General features: G+C 36.4%; 1 protein-coding gene and 1 pseudogene across 1 annotated transcript; one reads left to right on the top strand and one right to left on the bottom strand.

Annotated features, from left to right (window-relative positions):
• Positions 1-6,011: 6,011 nt before the first annotated feature.
• Positions 6,012-9,365, bottom strand: LOC104230200 (phenylacetaldehyde reductase-like; annotated as a pseudogene).
• A 2,734-nt stretch (positions 9,366-12,099) lies between these two features.
• On the top strand, positions 12,100-19,057 carry LOC104230195 (conserved oligomeric Golgi complex subunit 8). Its single transcript, XM_009782935.2, has 12 exons — positions 12,100-12,401; positions 12,491-12,643; positions 13,104-13,252; positions 14,109-14,186; positions 14,286-14,379; positions 14,501-14,575; positions 14,708-15,004; positions 16,477-16,544; positions 16,639-16,693; positions 16,842-16,980; positions 18,015-18,199; positions 18,286-19,057. Exons 1-12 carry the CDS (start codon positions 12,273-12,275, stop codon positions 18,586-18,588), a joined length of 1,725 nt encoding a protein of 574 aa, XP_009781237.1. The 5' UTR covers positions 12,100-12,272; the 3' UTR covers positions 18,589-19,057.
• Positions 19,058-19,331: the final 274 nt, after the last annotated feature.

The raw sequence follows: 19,331 nt of genomic DNA, 5'->3' as shown, positions 1-19,331 counted from the left end.
ATTTGATCAGCCGGCTCAGTAGTTTTCTAGTTGCTCTCGAACCATCTCTACACAACCCGTTCTGAAAATCCATGAACGCCATCCCCTCGGACACGTTCGGTAAGGTCATCCTTAACCTGTTGAATCGGGCAAGGAAGTCCCTATCCTAAGGACTGCTTGATGGCGAATATGTCGTTTACTCTTTTTTCGTCCTTCTTAGCTCCGGCATGCGCCGTTACGAACTTATCGGCCATTTCCTCGAATGTTTCTATGGAGCGGGGTTGGTGGTTGTGAGTACCATATTAATGCCCCTCCCATGAGGGTTTCGCCAAACTTCTTTAACAAATTAGAGGACACTTGTTCCCTAGTGAGGTCGTTTCCTTTCACGGCGGTGACATTATTAGTCACATGATCTCCTGGATCATTCATTCCATCGTATATCCTGAGGTAGGGCGGCATTTTGAAGGTCTTTGGTATGGCATGTAGGGCTGCTTCTTCGTTGTATGGCTGCTCCATGAACCTACCAGCATCCCTCTTTGGCAATAGCTTAAGAGCGCCCGGTATCTTGTCGACTCGTTCTTGGTGTTCTTTCATTTGATCCCTGAGTACTTTGTTTTTATTCTCCATTTCTGCCATCCTCCTTGGAACAATGGCGAGGGCGTTGTCACCTGCATTGTTGGTTAAACCTAGTGTTGGAGGGTCTGGTCGGTCACCCTGTTCGTCTACTTGTTGTATTGCGTAGGTTTTTGCAGTATCTATAGTCGTGCATAGAGTGGGCTTGTTGAGCATGCTCACTAGCGTATCAGTTAGTCATGCTTTGAGGAGCTTCTTCACGGCGGGTGGCGTCCCTTCTTCTGTAGACGTGGAGGCCCTTTTTCCATATGGTTTTATTATGCTATAATGGGGGAGGGATGGCGACCTCTCGCGCCTGGGGGAGGCAGTGGGCGTCACTTCCTCGCCTAATGTCTCACAACTCTCATTGATAGCATTCATGAGGTTGTTAGGGAAGTCACCTGTTACTTTATCCCCCTCTCCTTGATTACCTGCCATGTAGGTTTTTGTACGTGCAAAGAAAGAGAAAGATCTTGGGGTTTTTGAGGTTAGTGACTCATGTTAGCGGTAGATCTAAAGGAAACTAAAAAATTAACTAAGAAATCTCCACAGACGGTACCAAACTGTTTGGCCAAAAATATAGGTGTTGGTTCAAGCAATTAGATTTATATAAAGAAGAGTTAATCTTAGTTAAAAATAATATCCAAAAAATAAAGCTACCGATGTTATGACAAGATAACTAGTACTGTATATTTTGTCCGGATAGTAATTAATATGAGCAATGATAACAATACTCAATGATCTAAAAAGATGGAATATGACATTCAATAGTAATAAATGACATTTAAGTAAGTAAAATGTATGAGTCACCTGAAAAGATGAGATCAATGGTTATTCTTTGTGATAATGATGAATGATTGATATGCCTTTGAACACTTAGGTTATTCTTGGGTGGAAATGCTAGATAAGAATCTTGGTAAAAAGTTATTTTTGTATGCTTGCAATAAGACCATGTCCTCTCTATAAAGTCAATGTATTTTTACAAATGAATATCTCATGTCCCCTATCATTATGTCTTTTTTCTATTTATAGGGAACATGTTCCTAGAAATCCTAATAGTACAAGTACAGAGAATATTCACTAGAATATTCTCTTTAATGTCCTATCTTGGAATTAGTCGTTATAACTCTGTCAATGATGTTCGACCTCGGCCTCGATCTTTGATGACTCCTCGACCTTAATTCTTGCTAACTTTTCAACTGCAACCTTCATTGTTTCTAGAGCCACTTCGGCCCCGGGAAGATCTCTATCAAAGTCGCATTGGTGACACCGGGCGGCCTGTGAATGCCTCATTAATACTATCATGACTTAAGTATATTAGAGATAATTTTTGATCCATACAGCGTATATACTATCATTTCCAAATTCCACGTATAGAAATACTATGAATATATTATTGTTGTTGATATATATAATATACTGATTCCCTTCACGCAAGTTAAAAGCTTAACTGTATGGTCATGAGGTTCAAATTTTCTAAAAGATTAGAGGTCCAGTTCCATTAAGCGCAGTTCTAATCCTATTAAATTTTGAATCTGCTTCGTAAATATTCTACCTCTGCCACCACTAATAAATGGTAATGGAACACCGCTGGGTCTAAGTTGATAGTAGTGTATGGAATAATTTTGAAGTTACAGAGCTTGCACCCTTTGGGTCTCCACTAATATTCTTGTTTTGGATGGGAATCAACCGATTGAAGCATCGAAAGCAGAATATAGGTCCACACTACCAATTGATTCTTCAAATGAAAGCAAATAGAGCCAAGCAAGGAGCCACCAAGCATATGGATTCCCAAAGAAAATCAATAAATTATCATAATAATACTTTTAATATAAAAAATGTTTTGTAACCTTGAGAGCAGTGCTCTTACCATATACTCCATAAGCGGCATAATATTCACTAAATTTTAAGCGGCATAAGTACATGGATAAAAGCGTGCACAACTTAATTTGAACACCATTTGTATACAGAGTAATCCCTCTATCTCATATTATGTAGTGTGTTTCTCTTTTACACGCCCCTTGAGAAATATTAATTAGAAAAGGGATTGGACTATTCTACCCTTATTTATATCATAAGATACAATCTCTCTTCATTGAATATTTATTCTATTTATGTGTTATCTCTATTTTTAAGAACAATTATTACTAACGGTAAAAAAGAGAAAAATAATCAATTTTATCTTAAACTTTTAAAATAATAAATAATTTGAGACAACTATTTTTAGTAACTACAACGGTTAATATGAGACGAAGGAAGTACTAATTTTTCTTCAAATCAAATATCTTTACTTGGTTAAACGTTAATAGATAAAATTATCCAATACAAACAAAATATGGGCGAAATAACCACCCTCATAAAAAAAGAAAATCTTTTACTTGTGTGGTTAGGATTAGGACTTAGGAGGTATCTATTCCCATTCAAAGTTGAATACGACATGTTAAGGTACTCCCTGGGCAGCAATATTCTATTTCTATTACAATTGTACCCCTCGTCCCATAAGCTGACTAAAGTGAAACTCTCCCTCTAATCCAAGGGTATTTCTGTCCATTCGTACAAGGGCGGCGAAGACCCAACACAGTATATATATTGACCCTTCGCCAATTTTAGGTTTTGAATTCATCATATCAAAAGCGAACAAAAAAAGGGAGAAGATGATAGAGGTGGTGTTGAACGATCGATTGGGGAAGAAGGTGAAGGTGAAGTGCAACGAAGATGACACCATCGGCGACTTGAAGAAGCTGGTTGCTGCTCAGACTGGTACACGCGCTGACAAGATTCGTATCCAGAAGTGGTACAATGTCTATAAGGACCATATTACCCTTAAGGATTACGAAATTCACGATGGCATGGGCCTTGAGCTCTACTACAACTAATTCAATAGGTAACTTTTGGAATTTGAGGTTTTTTTTTGTGTTACTTTTGGAGTGTGATCTGATGTTTTTTTTTTGTTTGAGCTAAGAAACTTTTGTTAATATGAATTATGATTGAGTTTTTACTCCCCTTTATGATCAACTGATTTTATGAATAATGATGTTGTGTTTAGTTGAAAATTTGGGTTTGATCTGTTTTTTTATGTTTTGGTTGGCTTGGAATTGATTTGTTAATTTGCGTATGTGATTGAGTTCTTACTCCCCTTTTGGCGATACAACATATGTTGTTGGGTATACGAAATTTTTATGCAATTTGAGGGTTTGATGGTCTGAACTGTTGTAGTATTCGTGAATGCATCCCTCTGTATTTTGAGGGGGCAACGAGTTGAGAATTTTATTAAGGCTATGCCAAAGCTTTGAGAAATCCCAAAACTTTATTCAAATTGTAAGATGTGGAAAAGGTGTTTATTCCCAACTGGCTGTTGCAACTTCTTGCTAAAACGATGTAGCACGATATCAAATATTTAGTTGTGCACACACTTGTATGATACCATCGAGTTGGTGTCTTTTCTCTTTTACAACCGCAATAACAGTGGCTCAGCTTGATACAACTTGGTGTTTTCTCTCTTTTAGTTGTAAAAAAATATCTTGAAATTGGACTGAGGTGCTTTTTTTGTTGTTGGTGGTGGTCGCTTGAGTCCTTGGATAAACACCCAGAAGGACACCATACTTGGATACCATAACCTTTAAACTGTTTATGATTCGGAAAGTTAGAAGTTATGCAATCTTCTGCCTTGAGTTATTTCGGTTGTTTTTGGTGACAGTCATGTACTTATGACTAATGAAATATGCTCTCAAGTTATTAAAGAAAACGTCTTTTAGTGCCATATTAGGATGTATGCAAAATATATAAAAACGAACAAAGAAAGAAGTTATCTCCTAATAATAGTGTCTTCGCGTATTGACTACTTTTCAGCGTATCCTTGCTACATCTTTGGTGCTCAATGCTTCTTTATTCAGGTAGCAGGGGCTCAATAAAAAAGAAAAAGTTACATTCCTCATTGAACTTTAAAAACCATGAAATAACGCGTAATATCAAACTATATCAGAGCACTGAATCCCTCGGTGCTCATGCTTGTCTATTCGGGTAGCAGGGGCAACTGCATATGCACAGCCTTACCCACCCAAACTATTTGTTCTCAATAAAGCTCACCTCCATTACTTTGATGAGGCAAGCAGAATGAGTGGTTTTACTCATGATGCTTTATAGAATTAAGAGTGCCTAGTCTTTAGGTATCAGTGAGCTGTTGGTTTAGGCTTCCAAGAGAATCATTTGTCTTTAGAGCAAAGCACCTTGAATAGAGGATGTGTGGACGTAAAATGAAACCAGGGATATTCCATGAATGCTCAATGTGAGACATTCTATGTGGAAGACAAGGTATGTGGTTCTGCCCACCATGTTGCCCTGACTTTGTGCTGTATTCTGAAATTTCAGAGGATTACTCTTATATAGTAGACCACTTATTTTGTAAGATTGTGATAGAGGATCTTCTACTGAATTGCTGGTGTGAGATTGCGGGAGCAAGTTCTGGTTTGATTGTGTTTCCAGAGCATTGTTTACTGTAGCATATCTATGTATTACTCTTGGCAGTTGATATTCATTATTTCCATTTCTTATTTTAGGTTTATTTTGTGATGGAAATACACTGGAGAGACGTATCTGAGGTACCATGTTCTGAATAAAAGCTTGATCATTGGTTTGTAATGAGAAGTACGACATATTTAATGGACTCTAAGGAAAATGCTCAACTTTGTGAATGCCATGTAACTGGTTGGTATTTTGCCTTGTGTGCAAGGAATTATATCTGTGCTTAGACTTTTTCTCACTAGAAAAACTGAGGTGGGATGTTACCTTTGGCTATGTAAAATAATAGAATTTGTGACTGAGCTTCCTTGTTCTTTTTTTTTTGGTTTGTTTGTTTAAAGTAAACTGTTGACTTACCTCTAAAGAATCTGAACTATATTCCAGAAGTTTTAACAAATGCAGAACATTTTCTTAATCTCATGGGTCAGGTTTTGGGATGGGTAAAATTATTTGGGTCATGGGGGTCTTCTTTTACTTTAAATTAACGATTGATATTGTATGAAACAAAATGAAAGTGGTGTGATTTTGTTGTAAGAAAATTAAGTTTGATGATTTTACCGCATGTGGTGTGTACTTTATGTTCAGATTCAGTGGCCTTTTGTGAAATTAATCCAAAAGCTCTGCTGTCATGGTAAACATTTAGTTTGACTGATATACTGGGAAATTTAATAACCTTGAGTACTATTTTAATTCTAGTTTTTTTTGGTCTAATAACTCGGTATCCAAAATCTATTGGCTAAAATAGTAGGAATAAAGTATTGTGATGATACCCGCTGTTCCATCACAAAGTTTTCTGAAAATACTTGTTACCTCACACTTTTTTAGGATAATGGTTCTACCAATATTTTACTCGAATTCTTGGTATCAAACCATAGTGGTCTTTGACCCCTCTAAGTGAGAGTTTAGATGTTGAGGAAGTTCTTCTCGATCAAGCTTTCAACAGTGTCCTTCACGCTCAATTCAAGACATGTGCAATTGATGCCTAAACTTTTTGCTCTTTCCCCTGATATTTGGAAGGTTGGTGTAAGGGGCAATCCATCTTCAAAACTACATCCAAATATAAGAATTATGATTACCTCAAAAGTTGCTTTAAATAGAACAAAAAAAAGAACTATTTAACCATAAGAAAGTGAAACATGAATGACTATAAGCCAGTGTGTAAATAGTCCACTTTTAATCCCAAATGATTATTTTAAATTTTATTTATTATAACAAGAAATGGCAATACTTGCTTCCCAGGGATGGTGATGGAAGGGTAAAGCTTATGTACAATCTTCAAAAGCGAAGAAGTGTATCCGTTTACCCCAACTAAACAATATCTTCCATTTGCTGAAGGAACCTCAAATGCTAGAATATATGCATTAGCAACATCCCTAACATCGACAAATTTATATATTCCACCAGTCCATGCTTCTTTTCCTACATCCAATTAAGCCAATGTTTTAAAAATGCATTTATTATTTATCAAAAGAATATCTCAAGGTGTCAGTTGAACATGCTTACCTTCTTTTATGAAGTTAACTATAGACTCACAAGATGAATTGAGCATAGGCTGTAGAAGTGGACCAATGACTAGACCGGGATGAAGTGTAACCAAATCAATCCCATTTTCTTTTGCAAATTCCAAAGTAGCTTCTTCAGCCAGGGTCTTGGAGAGTTGGTACCATTGCTGCAAATTAAGAGAATGCTGATATATTCTAGTATTACTTCCTCATATATAAGGACACATACTTAGCATCTCAAGACGGATAAGGCTTTGTTTCACAATTGGTACAATAGGGATTGCAGAATTAAGTAAATTTCTGGTATAAGAACCATATCTTACTTGGGCACATTAAGTTCAGATAGCACACGCACACACAAATACTAGTGTGTGTCTGTGTATCCTTAACAGATTTAAAAATTCGAACAAATAAGCTATAGTATTATATAGAAGGAAATAGCTTTGATTTTAGTGATGTTAAAGCTTGATTCTAGTGATTCGGTAACATAATGCAATGTAACGTCTAAAAAGATGTCAAACAAGATCCAAACCTCCTGGTATACTAATCAAACGATAAGACTCATCAAATTGAAAAGAACTACCAAAGTCACCTTTCTGGGTCCGAATACCAAGTCTCATCAGCCACAGCTCCAGGAATAAAACGATTTTTGTTGCATATAACAGAAGCAGTAGAAGAAGTTATCACCACTCTTCTGACTGATGGTGATTTGGTACATGATCGAAGGACATTTAATGTTCCTTTTACAGCAGGTTCCACAAGTTCCGCCTGAAAGATGGAAATAGAAAATGTTTTCTTTTTAAAGTTACATATATACAAACATGCTCCTCTTTAAAGACATCTCTTGGGCATCAGTACAGTGCTTTATAAATAGAGGACTGCAACAAAGTAGGTTTCTGACCTTGGATTTAGCTGTGAGAGAAACAGGTGATGCTGTATGAAAGACACATTCACAACCATCAACGGCAGGATCAAATGATTGCTCTTCGAGTAACTCAGCTTTGAAAAGATGCAGCCTCTCTTTAGCTCCGTCAAGGCATAGCAGGTGAGCCACTTTGCTTGTATCCTCTGCGTGTTTATAACTAACATTTTAGAAGCACGGAAGCAACACCATGATCACATAAAAATATTGCACCATTTCTCTTCTGTCCTGAATATCAGATGTATGTGAAACCGCACTTTTGATTTGGCTAAAACAATAACAACAACAAGAAGCCCAGTAGTTTCCCACAAGTGGGGTCTTAGGAGGGTAAAATGTACGCAGCCTTACCCCTACCCTGGAAGGGTAGAGAGGCTGTTTCAGATAGACCCTCAGCTTGATGAATGATGACAGCAGAGCTAATAATTCTCTCAGCTGTGGAAACTGGACGTAAGAAAACAACAATAACGGTTATGTTGTCTTTGCTGCCTCATTCCGCAGCTTTTGTTGCTAACCTCTTTGAGCACATTCCTGGCTCTTTCACTGTGTCTTTGATTATGTTCACTACATCTGTCTCACTAACAACATCCCAAAGGCCATCACTAGCCGTTACAATGTATTCATAACTGTTCTTGATTTGACTAAAACAAGAACGAAATATACATAGCATTTTCTGATTAATATACATAACATACCTTTGGTTCTAGCCTTAAAGCCAACCAGTTTAGCTTCTTCATATTCAGGGTGTGTTTGGTATTTTGCAAATAATTAAATACCACTGCAAAAGAAATCCAAACACAAACATGGAGAAATTAAAGAGAGAAAACTGACTGAGGTTGCGAACAGTGGCATTGACAGTGTAATCACGTTGTAGCAACAACTTCACAAGCCATGAAGCTATGAAACCAGAGGCCCGTCACACATACCACCTTCCCTTCTCCACTACTCTTGCTTTCGATTGCCACATACTAGTTCCAGTGATTCAGAGCCAATGCATATATACTAAGAGGACAATTTCTTGTATTTTTGTTAGCGTGTTTTTTTATTGAATTTGGACATATTATGCTCTTGTTTGCATTCACAAATTAGTCTCCACGTGAAAAGAATCAAAACCATTTATTTATCTTATTGTTGTGCTTGTTTCAGCTTATTCAACTAAGTTACTTAACTGGTTCAGTTTGTAAACAAGTTATACTGGGATTATAATGTAAAAATAGTAATGTGAAAAATTAAATAATGATAAAATTATTTAGTAGATATACTTTTATTGATAGATGTTTGGTTCATATGACTAGAAAAAAGATATATGAGGTATAATATAAATCATATGTTTGATTTTACACTAAATAAACTTGGGTAAACTTTTATTTTAAATTTTAAGTTGCTTTCGTAAAAAACTTTGAGACGAGAGCTTTGAATAAAGGCAAATGTGCCATTTTGAGTTTTACCCCGGTATTAGTAATTTGGAGATAATTATCGCACTTGAAGTATGGTATAAAATTAATACCACAATTGTGGTATAAATAATCCTAGGATTGCTTATGACCGAAATAAAAATTTCAACCAGTAATTTCACATTTTATCCCGAGATTCTTATGAGTACTTGTCTTGTAACCAACCGACCCCTTGCACACTGTCACAGGCTCATAACTCACAAGAACATGTCTCGAATAAGCAGAGTTTTTAACTCTGATGGACGTCTTATCCTCACATTTCAGTAAGCTCAAGAGTTTCACTAAAGAATTATGACCACTAATCTCAGTATAATACCCACTACTATAGAAGGAAAGATAAATTTGATCACTCTTCTTTCTATATGCTCGTTGAACCAACATGCAACAAGTAGAATCCAGGTAAGTAAATAGACATAACATCAGAGAAATCCAGTGCCAGCAGCTCCCAGAGCAGTAAGCACTAATTTTTGGCAATAGAAACAATGTTACAATGCATTCACCTACTGCTTGTTCAAATCTTGAGGAAGTTCTTCTCTATCAAGCTTTCAACAGTGTCCTTCACGATCAACTCAAGAGATGTGAAATTGACGCCTAAACTTTTTGCTCTTTCACTGGATACTTGGAAGGTCGGGATCAGAGGCAATCCATCTTCAAAACTACATCCAAATTTAAGAACTATGAGACCTCAAATTGATTTAAATGGAACAAAAGATTCTTAAAAGAAGATCACTTAAGCTTAAGGAAGCAAAACATGTTCAATTAATATAAGCCAGTGTCTAAATAGTCCACTTCTAAGAGTAGTTGGTGATCCTTTTCAAAAGTTTTAACTACTCAGTAACTGTAAACTTGTTAGATTATTTCTTCTGCCTTTGTTGTTTTCCTATTTTGAATCATCACATCTATTGATGTTTTTTCTCTGCTGAAGAAGAAGATAGTAATGAAAACTAACCAGTATCAAGAGAATTATAACTGTGATATTGGCAATACTTACTTCTCAGGGAGAATGATGGAAGGGTAAAGCTTTTGTACAATCTTCAAAACCAAAGAAGAGTATCCATTTACTCCAACTAAACAATATCTTCCATTTGCTGAAGGAACTTCAAATGCTAGAATATGTGCATTAGCAACATCCCTAACATCGACAAATCTATATATTCCAGCAGACCATGCTTCTTTTCCTTCATCAAACAACGACAATATGTCAAATTTTACAAAGGGTTAAATTTGTAATTACAAGAAGTGTTAATTTTTTATATAAAAAAGGCCCAAAAAAGGGCTAATTGTGCAAATCAGTTGGGCAACGGCACCTTGGCAGGTGACCATTGCCAACGGTAACCAAATAAGCCAATCAACAATTAAAAAAAAAAGAAACTAGTCGTTAACTGGTCTGGGCTGATCCGGTCCGATTTAACCGGTTTTACAGTATTTCTGTTGATCGGGCTTGACCGGTCCGGATAATCGGTTGAAAATAGGTGAACGGATCAAACCCCCTACCCCTTTAACCCAGCCCCATCCGACCCCCTTGTACCGATCCGAGCCGGTTCCGGTTTTAATCGGTTTGGGCCGGTTCGATTACGGTTAAACCCGGCCCGTTAGACACCCTTAGTTACAATTGGTGTCAGCAAATACAACTAACAACAATGTAAAAGATGAAAAGAATACTTTAGTACAGTAGAAAAAATAGAGTTTGAGACTTGATCCTACATTGAAAGAATGTGATTCGAATGACGTTGAAGTGGGCTCAAGTCTTTATTATAGCGGAGAGTGGTGCTTTCATAAATATTTGAGAGTCTTGACCAGTTTGGACTCGTGATCCGCATGGGTTGTTATAAAGGAAACTTACACAAATGTCTCAACTAAGTTTCAACTTAACAACCTCTAGCCATTAGTCATAGACTTACCAAAACTAGCCAACCACATATAAAAATTGAAAAACCAAATAAATAAGGTTCTTTCTCTCAAATAATCACATGCAAAAATCATCTTCCATATTTTTAAGCGTGATTAACAACATTAGATGCAAGACGGAAAAAAAATTCCATGGATGAGGTAGCAAATAAGGGGATGAAATAATATATATATATATATATATATACAATAATTCCAAATATCTAAGCAAAAAAGGAATTTTTTTCAATGGGTATAGTTGAAATTCATTGAAAACATATAGATAAGTCAATATACAAAATTTGAGGAAGATTGGAGGTGATTTGGACTGGTTTTGTATCAAAATTCGTAATTAAATCGAGTTCAAAAAATTCTTTTGCGACACATGTATCAAATATGTATTACACATGTATCTCACGCACAAGTATACATGGATATACATGTGATATACAATTAATACAAATATGATACATATTGATACACAAATGATACATACATATATATATATATATATATATATATATATATATATATATATATATATATATATATATATATATATATATATATCATGTTCAGTTTTTACTTCGAATTTTTAATTCAAACCACCTCAAAACTTCACCAAATCATTTCAAATCGGAGATTCAAGCTCCTTAAGATGTACCCAATCTATTCTAATAACACTCGCTCATAAAAAAAGGAATACTTGACCTTTTTTTTACTACAAATAGCTAATTCGCTAATATTAGTAATATTTTGTGAATGACCAATTTTTGTAATGAGCTACTTATAAATGTACATAGCTATGAGACAAATTTAGCCCGCGGTCGAAACTATTTACATTTTTAATCACCACAATATTTATGAATTAGCACATGTTTATTACATACACTTTGTGCGTGAATTTTAAAATGTTACAACAATATAATAAAAAAAAATATTTATTTGTTTCAAGAATAAATTAGATATATGGAATATTTTAAATATATTAGAAATAACAAAAATCCCTCATTTTCCCAAATGGATAATGATATTTTTATCTTTTCTAAACATATATACTAGAAATGAAAATCTGTATTTTGTAGTACAAGTTATAGGAACGAATTTTAGACTTACCAATACATTATTTTAACAACAAATTAAAGATCATACATTATATTTAAAAAAAATAAAAAATGTAATACAAAAGTTTGGGATTTATTAAGCTCAAAACTTGCTCTGAACTCGAAAACAGAAAGAAAAAGCCTTTAACTGAACAAGTGACCTCTTAAGACTTCGTAATTTCATTTTCATACCGATTGTAATTTATTTGGTCATTTTCTCCCGAACCCGCGACGATTTAACAGTAGATCCCCCCCTAAAACTCCAGATCTCATACATTTCTCGGCGTCGTTATCAGCAATGTCAATGGATTCAGAAGATCCGATGGACGAGGCATCACCGGTTACCGGACTTCTCCCACTGGCATCAGCTTCACAACAGCCTTACGTCTCCGAACTCCTCTCTTTCACTCTCGATCGCCTTCACAAAGTACTAATTAATTGCAATCTCCGCAAGTTTGAAATGTACTAGTTGATTTAATTTCATTTGAATTGAACTTTTTATTTTAATTTGTGCAGGAACCGGAACTTCTGAGAGTGGATGCGGAGAGAATTCGGAGGCAGATGCAAGAGGTTGCCGTTGGAAATTACCGCGCTTTTATTTCTGCTGCTGATGCACTGCATGCCATTCGCGAAGAAGTTTCTTCTGTTGATAAGCATCTTGAATCCTTGGTAATTTTCATATTTCCTTGCAGAAATTTTGTTAATTGATTTTATTTTGAGTTGTTGAATTGCTATTTTAGCTCTTATATAATTCTGAAAGTGAATTTTAGTGTACTAACGAGATAGTAATCCTAAGGACTAAGTGAGACTGATATTATAAGAATGAGTTATCAGTTGCATTGCTATTATAGCTCGAATATATATCCAGAAAAAGTGTGAGTGGAATAGGCTTAGTGCATGAATCTTTGTTGGTTAATGGCTTTCTTGAATAAGATTTAAACTAACTATACAAAGCTTCTAAAGACCCTTCTGGACAGCTCATTCAATTTAGGGTGTGCCTTATAGTTGGCGTCAATGTTCTGTTATTTCTTTCTGTAAGTGGGAACACACTATTCATCTTTTTCTCGTATAAATTCTTTTTAGGAAGAACAAGGACGTAAACACTTACCATCGTGTTTCTTGTTTGCAGATCGATGAGATTCCTAAGCTAACATCTGTTTGCAGCGAGTTCAGCACCTCTGCAGAACATATCTTGGAAAAGAGGAAAATGAACCAAACATTGCTTGCAAATCATAGTACTCTGCTGGACTTGCTTGAAATTCCTCAGCTAATGGACACGTATGTTTTCGTCAATGCTGTAAGGATCACACGTTAGAATTGAATCGGTATCCATGATTTTGAAGGGATAAAATGTCCTTGGTATTTGCTTTTGATGTAGATTACATTCCAAAGTGCCGTTTATGTGTGTGACTGGTAAATTTGCGAGAGGGTTCATTTTGGTGCAAACATTGTAGCCAAGTTATCATATCCAACTTTTTTTTTTATATTTTTTTTTTTTATATTTTATGAGGGAGGGATAGCCTAGTGGAAAGGACCTTTTACCTCAAACATGAGGTTAGGGATTTGAATCACCAAGAGAGTAAAGTGAGAAATTGTCGTTTGCTCCTATGCATAGGGGTTTGGGGTTGTGGTTTAGCATATGAAAATGATCAAGTTTCGTGTTTATCTGGGCGATGAACAAAGTTGTGTAGTTCTGCACTCAAGGATGTGGCCTAGTGGTCAATGGAGTGAGTTGAGAACCATGAGGTCTCAGATTCAAATCCCAGCGGAGAAAAAAACACTCGGTGATTTCTTCCCATGTTTCCAAGCCTTGGTGGAAGAGTTACTTGGTACCTGTTGCTGGTGGGACGTAGCTGGTATCCCGTGGTATAAGTCGAGGTGTGCGCAAGCTGACCCGGACACCACGATTATTAAAAAAAAAATGTCATGTAGTTCTTGGAGCCATTACAGCTGCCAAACCTGGAGCTTCAGCCTGAATTATCTTGCATAGCACAGCCATGCTAGGAGTCAAGCTTGAAAAGAAGTTTTATGTGTCAGAACATAATATGTATAATTGTTAGTACTAAACAGTATCATTATTTTAACCTGCTGTGCTTCATTGGTGCTAGACTTAATGAATCTCTTCACTTTGCAGATGCGTGAGGAATGGGAACTATGATGAAGCTCTTGATTTAGAAGCATTTGTTTCCAAGCTTTCAACAATGCACCCCAAGTGAGTTCTTTTCTTTGGTTTCCAGTATGAACTGATTTTAACTGAATTTGATGAAAAATTATTAAGGTACTTTTGCTTCTTTTTCATCCTCCCCTGAAGGTTACCAGTCATTCAAGCACTTGCTGCAGAAGTTCGGCAGACTACCCAATCTCTTCTTTCTCAGCTTCTCCAAAGACTTAGATCAAACATTCAGGTGACTTCTCGCATAGATTATGTATATCATGTTACAGTGATGCTATTGACGCATACTTGAATGGAAGTTCTCCATAAATTATGAAGCTTGAGACCTTACTGTTTACAATTTATTGGTGCAGTTGCCAGAATGTCTGCGTATCATTGGATACTTGCGTCGAATAGGGGTGTTCAACGAGTATGAGATGCGCTTACAGGTGAGACTGATTCATTTCAACAACACCGGGTTTTACGCCTACACCTACATCTTCCATTTGCTTTTGGTCTTCATTAATTGCATTTGGTTCATTATTTTTACCAATAGCTGACCAATTTTGCCCCTTCAACAGTTTCTAAGATGCCGTGAGGCCTGGCTTTCTGGAATCCTCGATGACTTGGACCAGAGAAATGCTTATGAATACCTTAAAGGGATGATAAATTGTCATCGAATGCATCTCTTTGATGTTGTTAACCAGTACCGTGCAATATTTGCTGATGATACTTCAGGGAGGGAAGAAAACTATGATGGTGGGCTTCTCTTCAGTTGGGCCATGCACCAAATTTCTTCCCACCTCAGAACTCTAAAAATGATGCTACCAAAGATCACTGAAGGAGGTTCTTTGTCGAACATTCTGGATCAGTGTATGGTGAGCACATATTTATCTGTGCCAGACTGCTCATTTGGAATCATTTTGCTTTAGTAAAATGCCTATTTGTCTAAAAAAAAGAGAGTAAAAGTCTTGGCTGTGATTGACCTTGATGTCTTCTGCTTGCAATCACCTTGAATGCTAAATACGTGAAAGAAAAGGTATAGCGTTATGAATACAGAGCAACGCGATCCCAGAAATGGTTGGAGAAAGATAGCTTTTAAGTTTGTCCTTACCATTCAAGTCTCTTGTTGCACTTTGGCCATCCTGCTAGAAGCATTCTAGATCAAGATTTTGACATGATTCTGGAGAGGCAAAAAGCAGGCAAATGTGTTTTCCTCTCTATCTCTCTCCCTCTATCTCTCTCTCCCTCCCTCTCTCTCTCTCTCTCTCTCTGGTGGGGAAGGAAGGGGAGTGGTGTAGCACAAAAGCAAAAAAGCATACTTACCTTTGGGTAATCTCATCTGATGAGCTAGTCCTAAGGGCCATATAACTCAAAATCTAGACAGCAACCTAAAAGAGTAGAGTTGAATTCCATCCGTTTGTTTCCCTCTAATCGCTTTGCTTTACTCGGTCAATTTCAATTCTCAACCTATCTCTTTGTCACGTTTTGGGGACAATTTCATTATCCATCTTCTTCGTCACATTTTCTGAATCTTTGTCCACTCTTTGTCCCCTAACTGCCGTGAAACCAAAGCAGATGGCATTAACTTTCTTGTCCTTCTCCCACATTTACAATAGAAAATAAGTAGACTTCAATTCTCTGCAGGCTGAAAGTTCAATCACTCGACAGATCCAAAATCTTAACTGACTTGGCTCTGATGGCTTAAAATAAAGTAGAAAGTTCTTTGTTGTATATTCTAGTATAATCAGCTATTAGTTAAAGAGTATGCTTGCAGACTTTTCCTTAAATTCCCTTTGTCCTGTTTTATGTGACATCATTTGACTGCCACACAATTTAAGATGCTAATTTGACTGTTTTTATTATAGTAGTAATAGTAGAAAGCATAGACAGCATCTAAATTTAATTTTGTTTATTAATGAGATTAAATTCTTGAAAATTGTGAAACTCTTTTAGAAGTGTATTATTATGAGAATCGTGTCAAACCTTTTCCAAAGGAAAGACTATCATGTAATTGTGAGTAGAGGGGTATGTTCCCCCTCCCCTTTCTTTTGGAGTTTTTTCCTGTTGGGTTGGGGAGTTGAAGAGGCATCACCAACCATAAGTTCTTCTCTTGTTATTCTGTACGAGATGTATTGAAGCCATCAGAAATCAGGCTCAGCCAAAGCTTTGTTTAATCTATAAAGGTGTTCATATTTGCTCAGATGCATTTGCGAGATAGTTATTGCTTGTTTTGAGGCGTTGCAATATTTGTTCCTATTGTTGCATTTGTTATTTACTTACTCCGTGTTTAAATCAAGCTTTGGGTTTAACTCATTTATTGATGCTTTATTCCTTTTTCTCCTGACAGTACTGTGCCATGGGGCTTGGTTGGGTTGGACTGGACTTCCGTGGCTTGCTTCCCCCTCTTTTTGAAGAGTACATACCTGATTGGTTCTTTGTGATTTTTGAATGTTAAAATTGGTCATTAAGCTAGTTCATTTATGCATTTCATTTTCTGATGATTTTGCAGGGCTGTCCTAAAGCTCTTCTCGAAGAACATGAATGCAGCTGTCGAGAATTTCCAGGTATATATTTTGTCACCAATGGTAAAAATCTTTTACCTAGCACAGTCAGCTTAAATGGAGGCACTTAGACCTGAAGTTATCTTTTGAAATGAACACCCAATCATTCTTCGCTCAGGATTGGTAATGTGTATACTTTACTTGATTCCAGTTGGTCCTTGATTCTCATCGCTGGGTTCCATTACCAGCAGTTGGCTTTCCTGCCAGCAGTTTTGGTGAAGAAAGTCAAGAAGATGTTACTCCTCCCTCGAGTCTAATGGAGCACCCACCTTTGGCTGTCTTTGTTAATGGTACGTTATAAGATGTAGGTCACTACTTAAGCTCCTTTTGCGAAGGTTCCCCCTTGTTCATTGCCAACAACTGTTAATGCACCAAGAAAAAGACAAGTACCAATAGATGGTTTTTTAGGCCAGCATGAGAGATATCTAGGTTATGAATTCAAAATTGTGCTTCGAGCTCCTGCTGGCGTACACTAATAAATTTATGGTGTTATGGATGTTATTATGTCACCAAAAATGCTTTAATGCCTGTTATCTGCATGTGGTTTCCTGCCAAGCAAAAGGCAAATTTCTTTTAGAATCCTACAAATTCGTTCTTTGGATTTTCCCATGAATAAACAAAAAACAAGAGGATTTTAGAGGTCGATTCACTTTTTGTAAATCTTGTGTAGTTCACTCTGTTCCATCTTGTTGAAAATCGATTTTAACCGATTTTTTTAAAGCTGTGGTTGCTGGAATTTTGTTCTGATTATTTTATAATTGAGAACTCAACTATAGAACTGGAATTGTTTATCTAGTCTAAGCATCTCTAATGTGGAGGAAAGCATCTTCATTGAGGCTATGACCTACAGGTGTGAAAAAGATTGTCTTTGATTTAGGGCAAAATTTGAGCTTCTATTGAATCACAGGAAAGTTTGCAGGGCTTCATATTGTATGAATTGTATCTTAATCAATTTACTATTGAGCTGTACTTTCATGACTATTGGTTTCAAAACCACCCTGCATCGATTAGGTGTCAGGTTCTAATCCCACCAAAGTTACTTTTCCTCTTTTCCTTCCATTCCTTCTATTCACCGGCCCACCTGCACCCAAAAGAAAAGGAATAAAAAGAAAGTCAGTGGCCACTGTTATTTGGTATCTCTAAGATAATAGCTTCACCATCTACTAAGAATTATTGAGCTTTCCACTGATGGAGCAAACTTTAGATTTATGTTTAAAGCTCCAAAAGAAAGTAAAGAAAATCATTGGCTTTATGTTTCAACTAATTGCTAAATAGTCTTGCTGCACTAATCCAGTTATTTTTGCATCCTGTCTATGATTTGCAGGTGTCTCTGCGGCAATGAATGAATTACGACCTTGTGCTCCATTAAGTATAAAACACGTGCTTGCACAAGAACTGGTGAAGGGATTGCAGGCTGTTTCTGATTCTTTACTGAGATATAACACTACTCGCATGCTTCGAGAAAACGAGTCTCTGCTTTTTCTATCATTATGTCGAGCATTTATTGAGGTAGCATCATATGAACATGTTTGACTTCACTTATAATTGATTCTTGCACCCATTGATTCAATCATACAAATTCTGTACTTTTCCAGGTTGCTTTCCCGCACTGTGTTACTTGCTTTGGCCGTTGTTATCTGGATGGAGCTGCTCTGATAGCCGATGCCAAAACTTTTTTTGATGGAATTAGCCGACTATTGGTGTCCTCTTCCTCCAGGGAACTTCCAAAACCAGTTCGTAATTCAGAGGCCAAGAGTATATCAGAAAACGGTGACATGCCTAACAAGGAAAATGGGGTAGTTCTTAGTACTGAACAAGCTGAGAGTACCAACACAGAAGAGGAACCCAACAATGTCCCTTCAGAAAATGAGGAAAAGCCTGGTAATGTGTCATCGTGATGTTGAAGAGCTTATACATTTGGAAAGCCAGTTGATATATACTCCTTTATACTGCATTTTCTGATGAAGTACTAAAGAGAATCAGAAAGATGCTTTTCTCGGTTCTTCAAATCCAGGGATAAACCTTTTCATCCAATGAGATAGTGGTCGTGGCTGATTGATTATGATCAGATAGCTATAATGAGCAGTCACGTTTGTACTCGTTTTAAAGGAAAGATACTACTCGGATGGAGTTTGGCCTGTAACATTTTTGAAAAAGCTTTTCTTCTCTTCCTCCTCACTTATTCATAATGTTACTGAGAATGAATTGATTTATATACGAGATATCGAAGTGTAATGAAGATTTTGTATAAATGGTGATGCTCTAGGGTCTGCAAAGGCACTAAATTGTATGAACTCTCCAATATTATTTCATTCTGAGAACAAAATAGGACTTATGCTTTCTTCGGTGAAAGAAGTGTTTGTTCCATATGCTGTTGCATTTTTGAAGAATCTTTTTACCAGGGTAAAAACTTTGCAGAATGGATTTGATCCTACAGTTTATTAATAGTTTATATTGGAAAGTGGTTACTTTAACTAATCATGAAGAAAGATATGTTAAGACTAAAGAGACAAGAACAACCTCTGGAACCAACAGTCTGTAACCACGGTTGTGTCTAAATTGTGTGAATCCATCTTTTACTCTTCTAGATACAACTTTTCTCAACTTTATTCTATAAAAATTAAAAAGTTTAAATAAAACC

This window comes from Nicotiana sylvestris, chromosome 9 (assembly GCF_000393655.2).
Source record: "Nicotiana sylvestris chromosome 9, ASM39365v2, whole genome shotgun sequence".
In the NCBI taxonomy this organism is placed as follows: Eukaryota; Viridiplantae; Streptophyta; class Magnoliopsida; order Solanales; family Solanaceae; genus Nicotiana; species Nicotiana sylvestris.
This window is presented reverse-complemented; position numbering and strand designations above follow the sequence as displayed.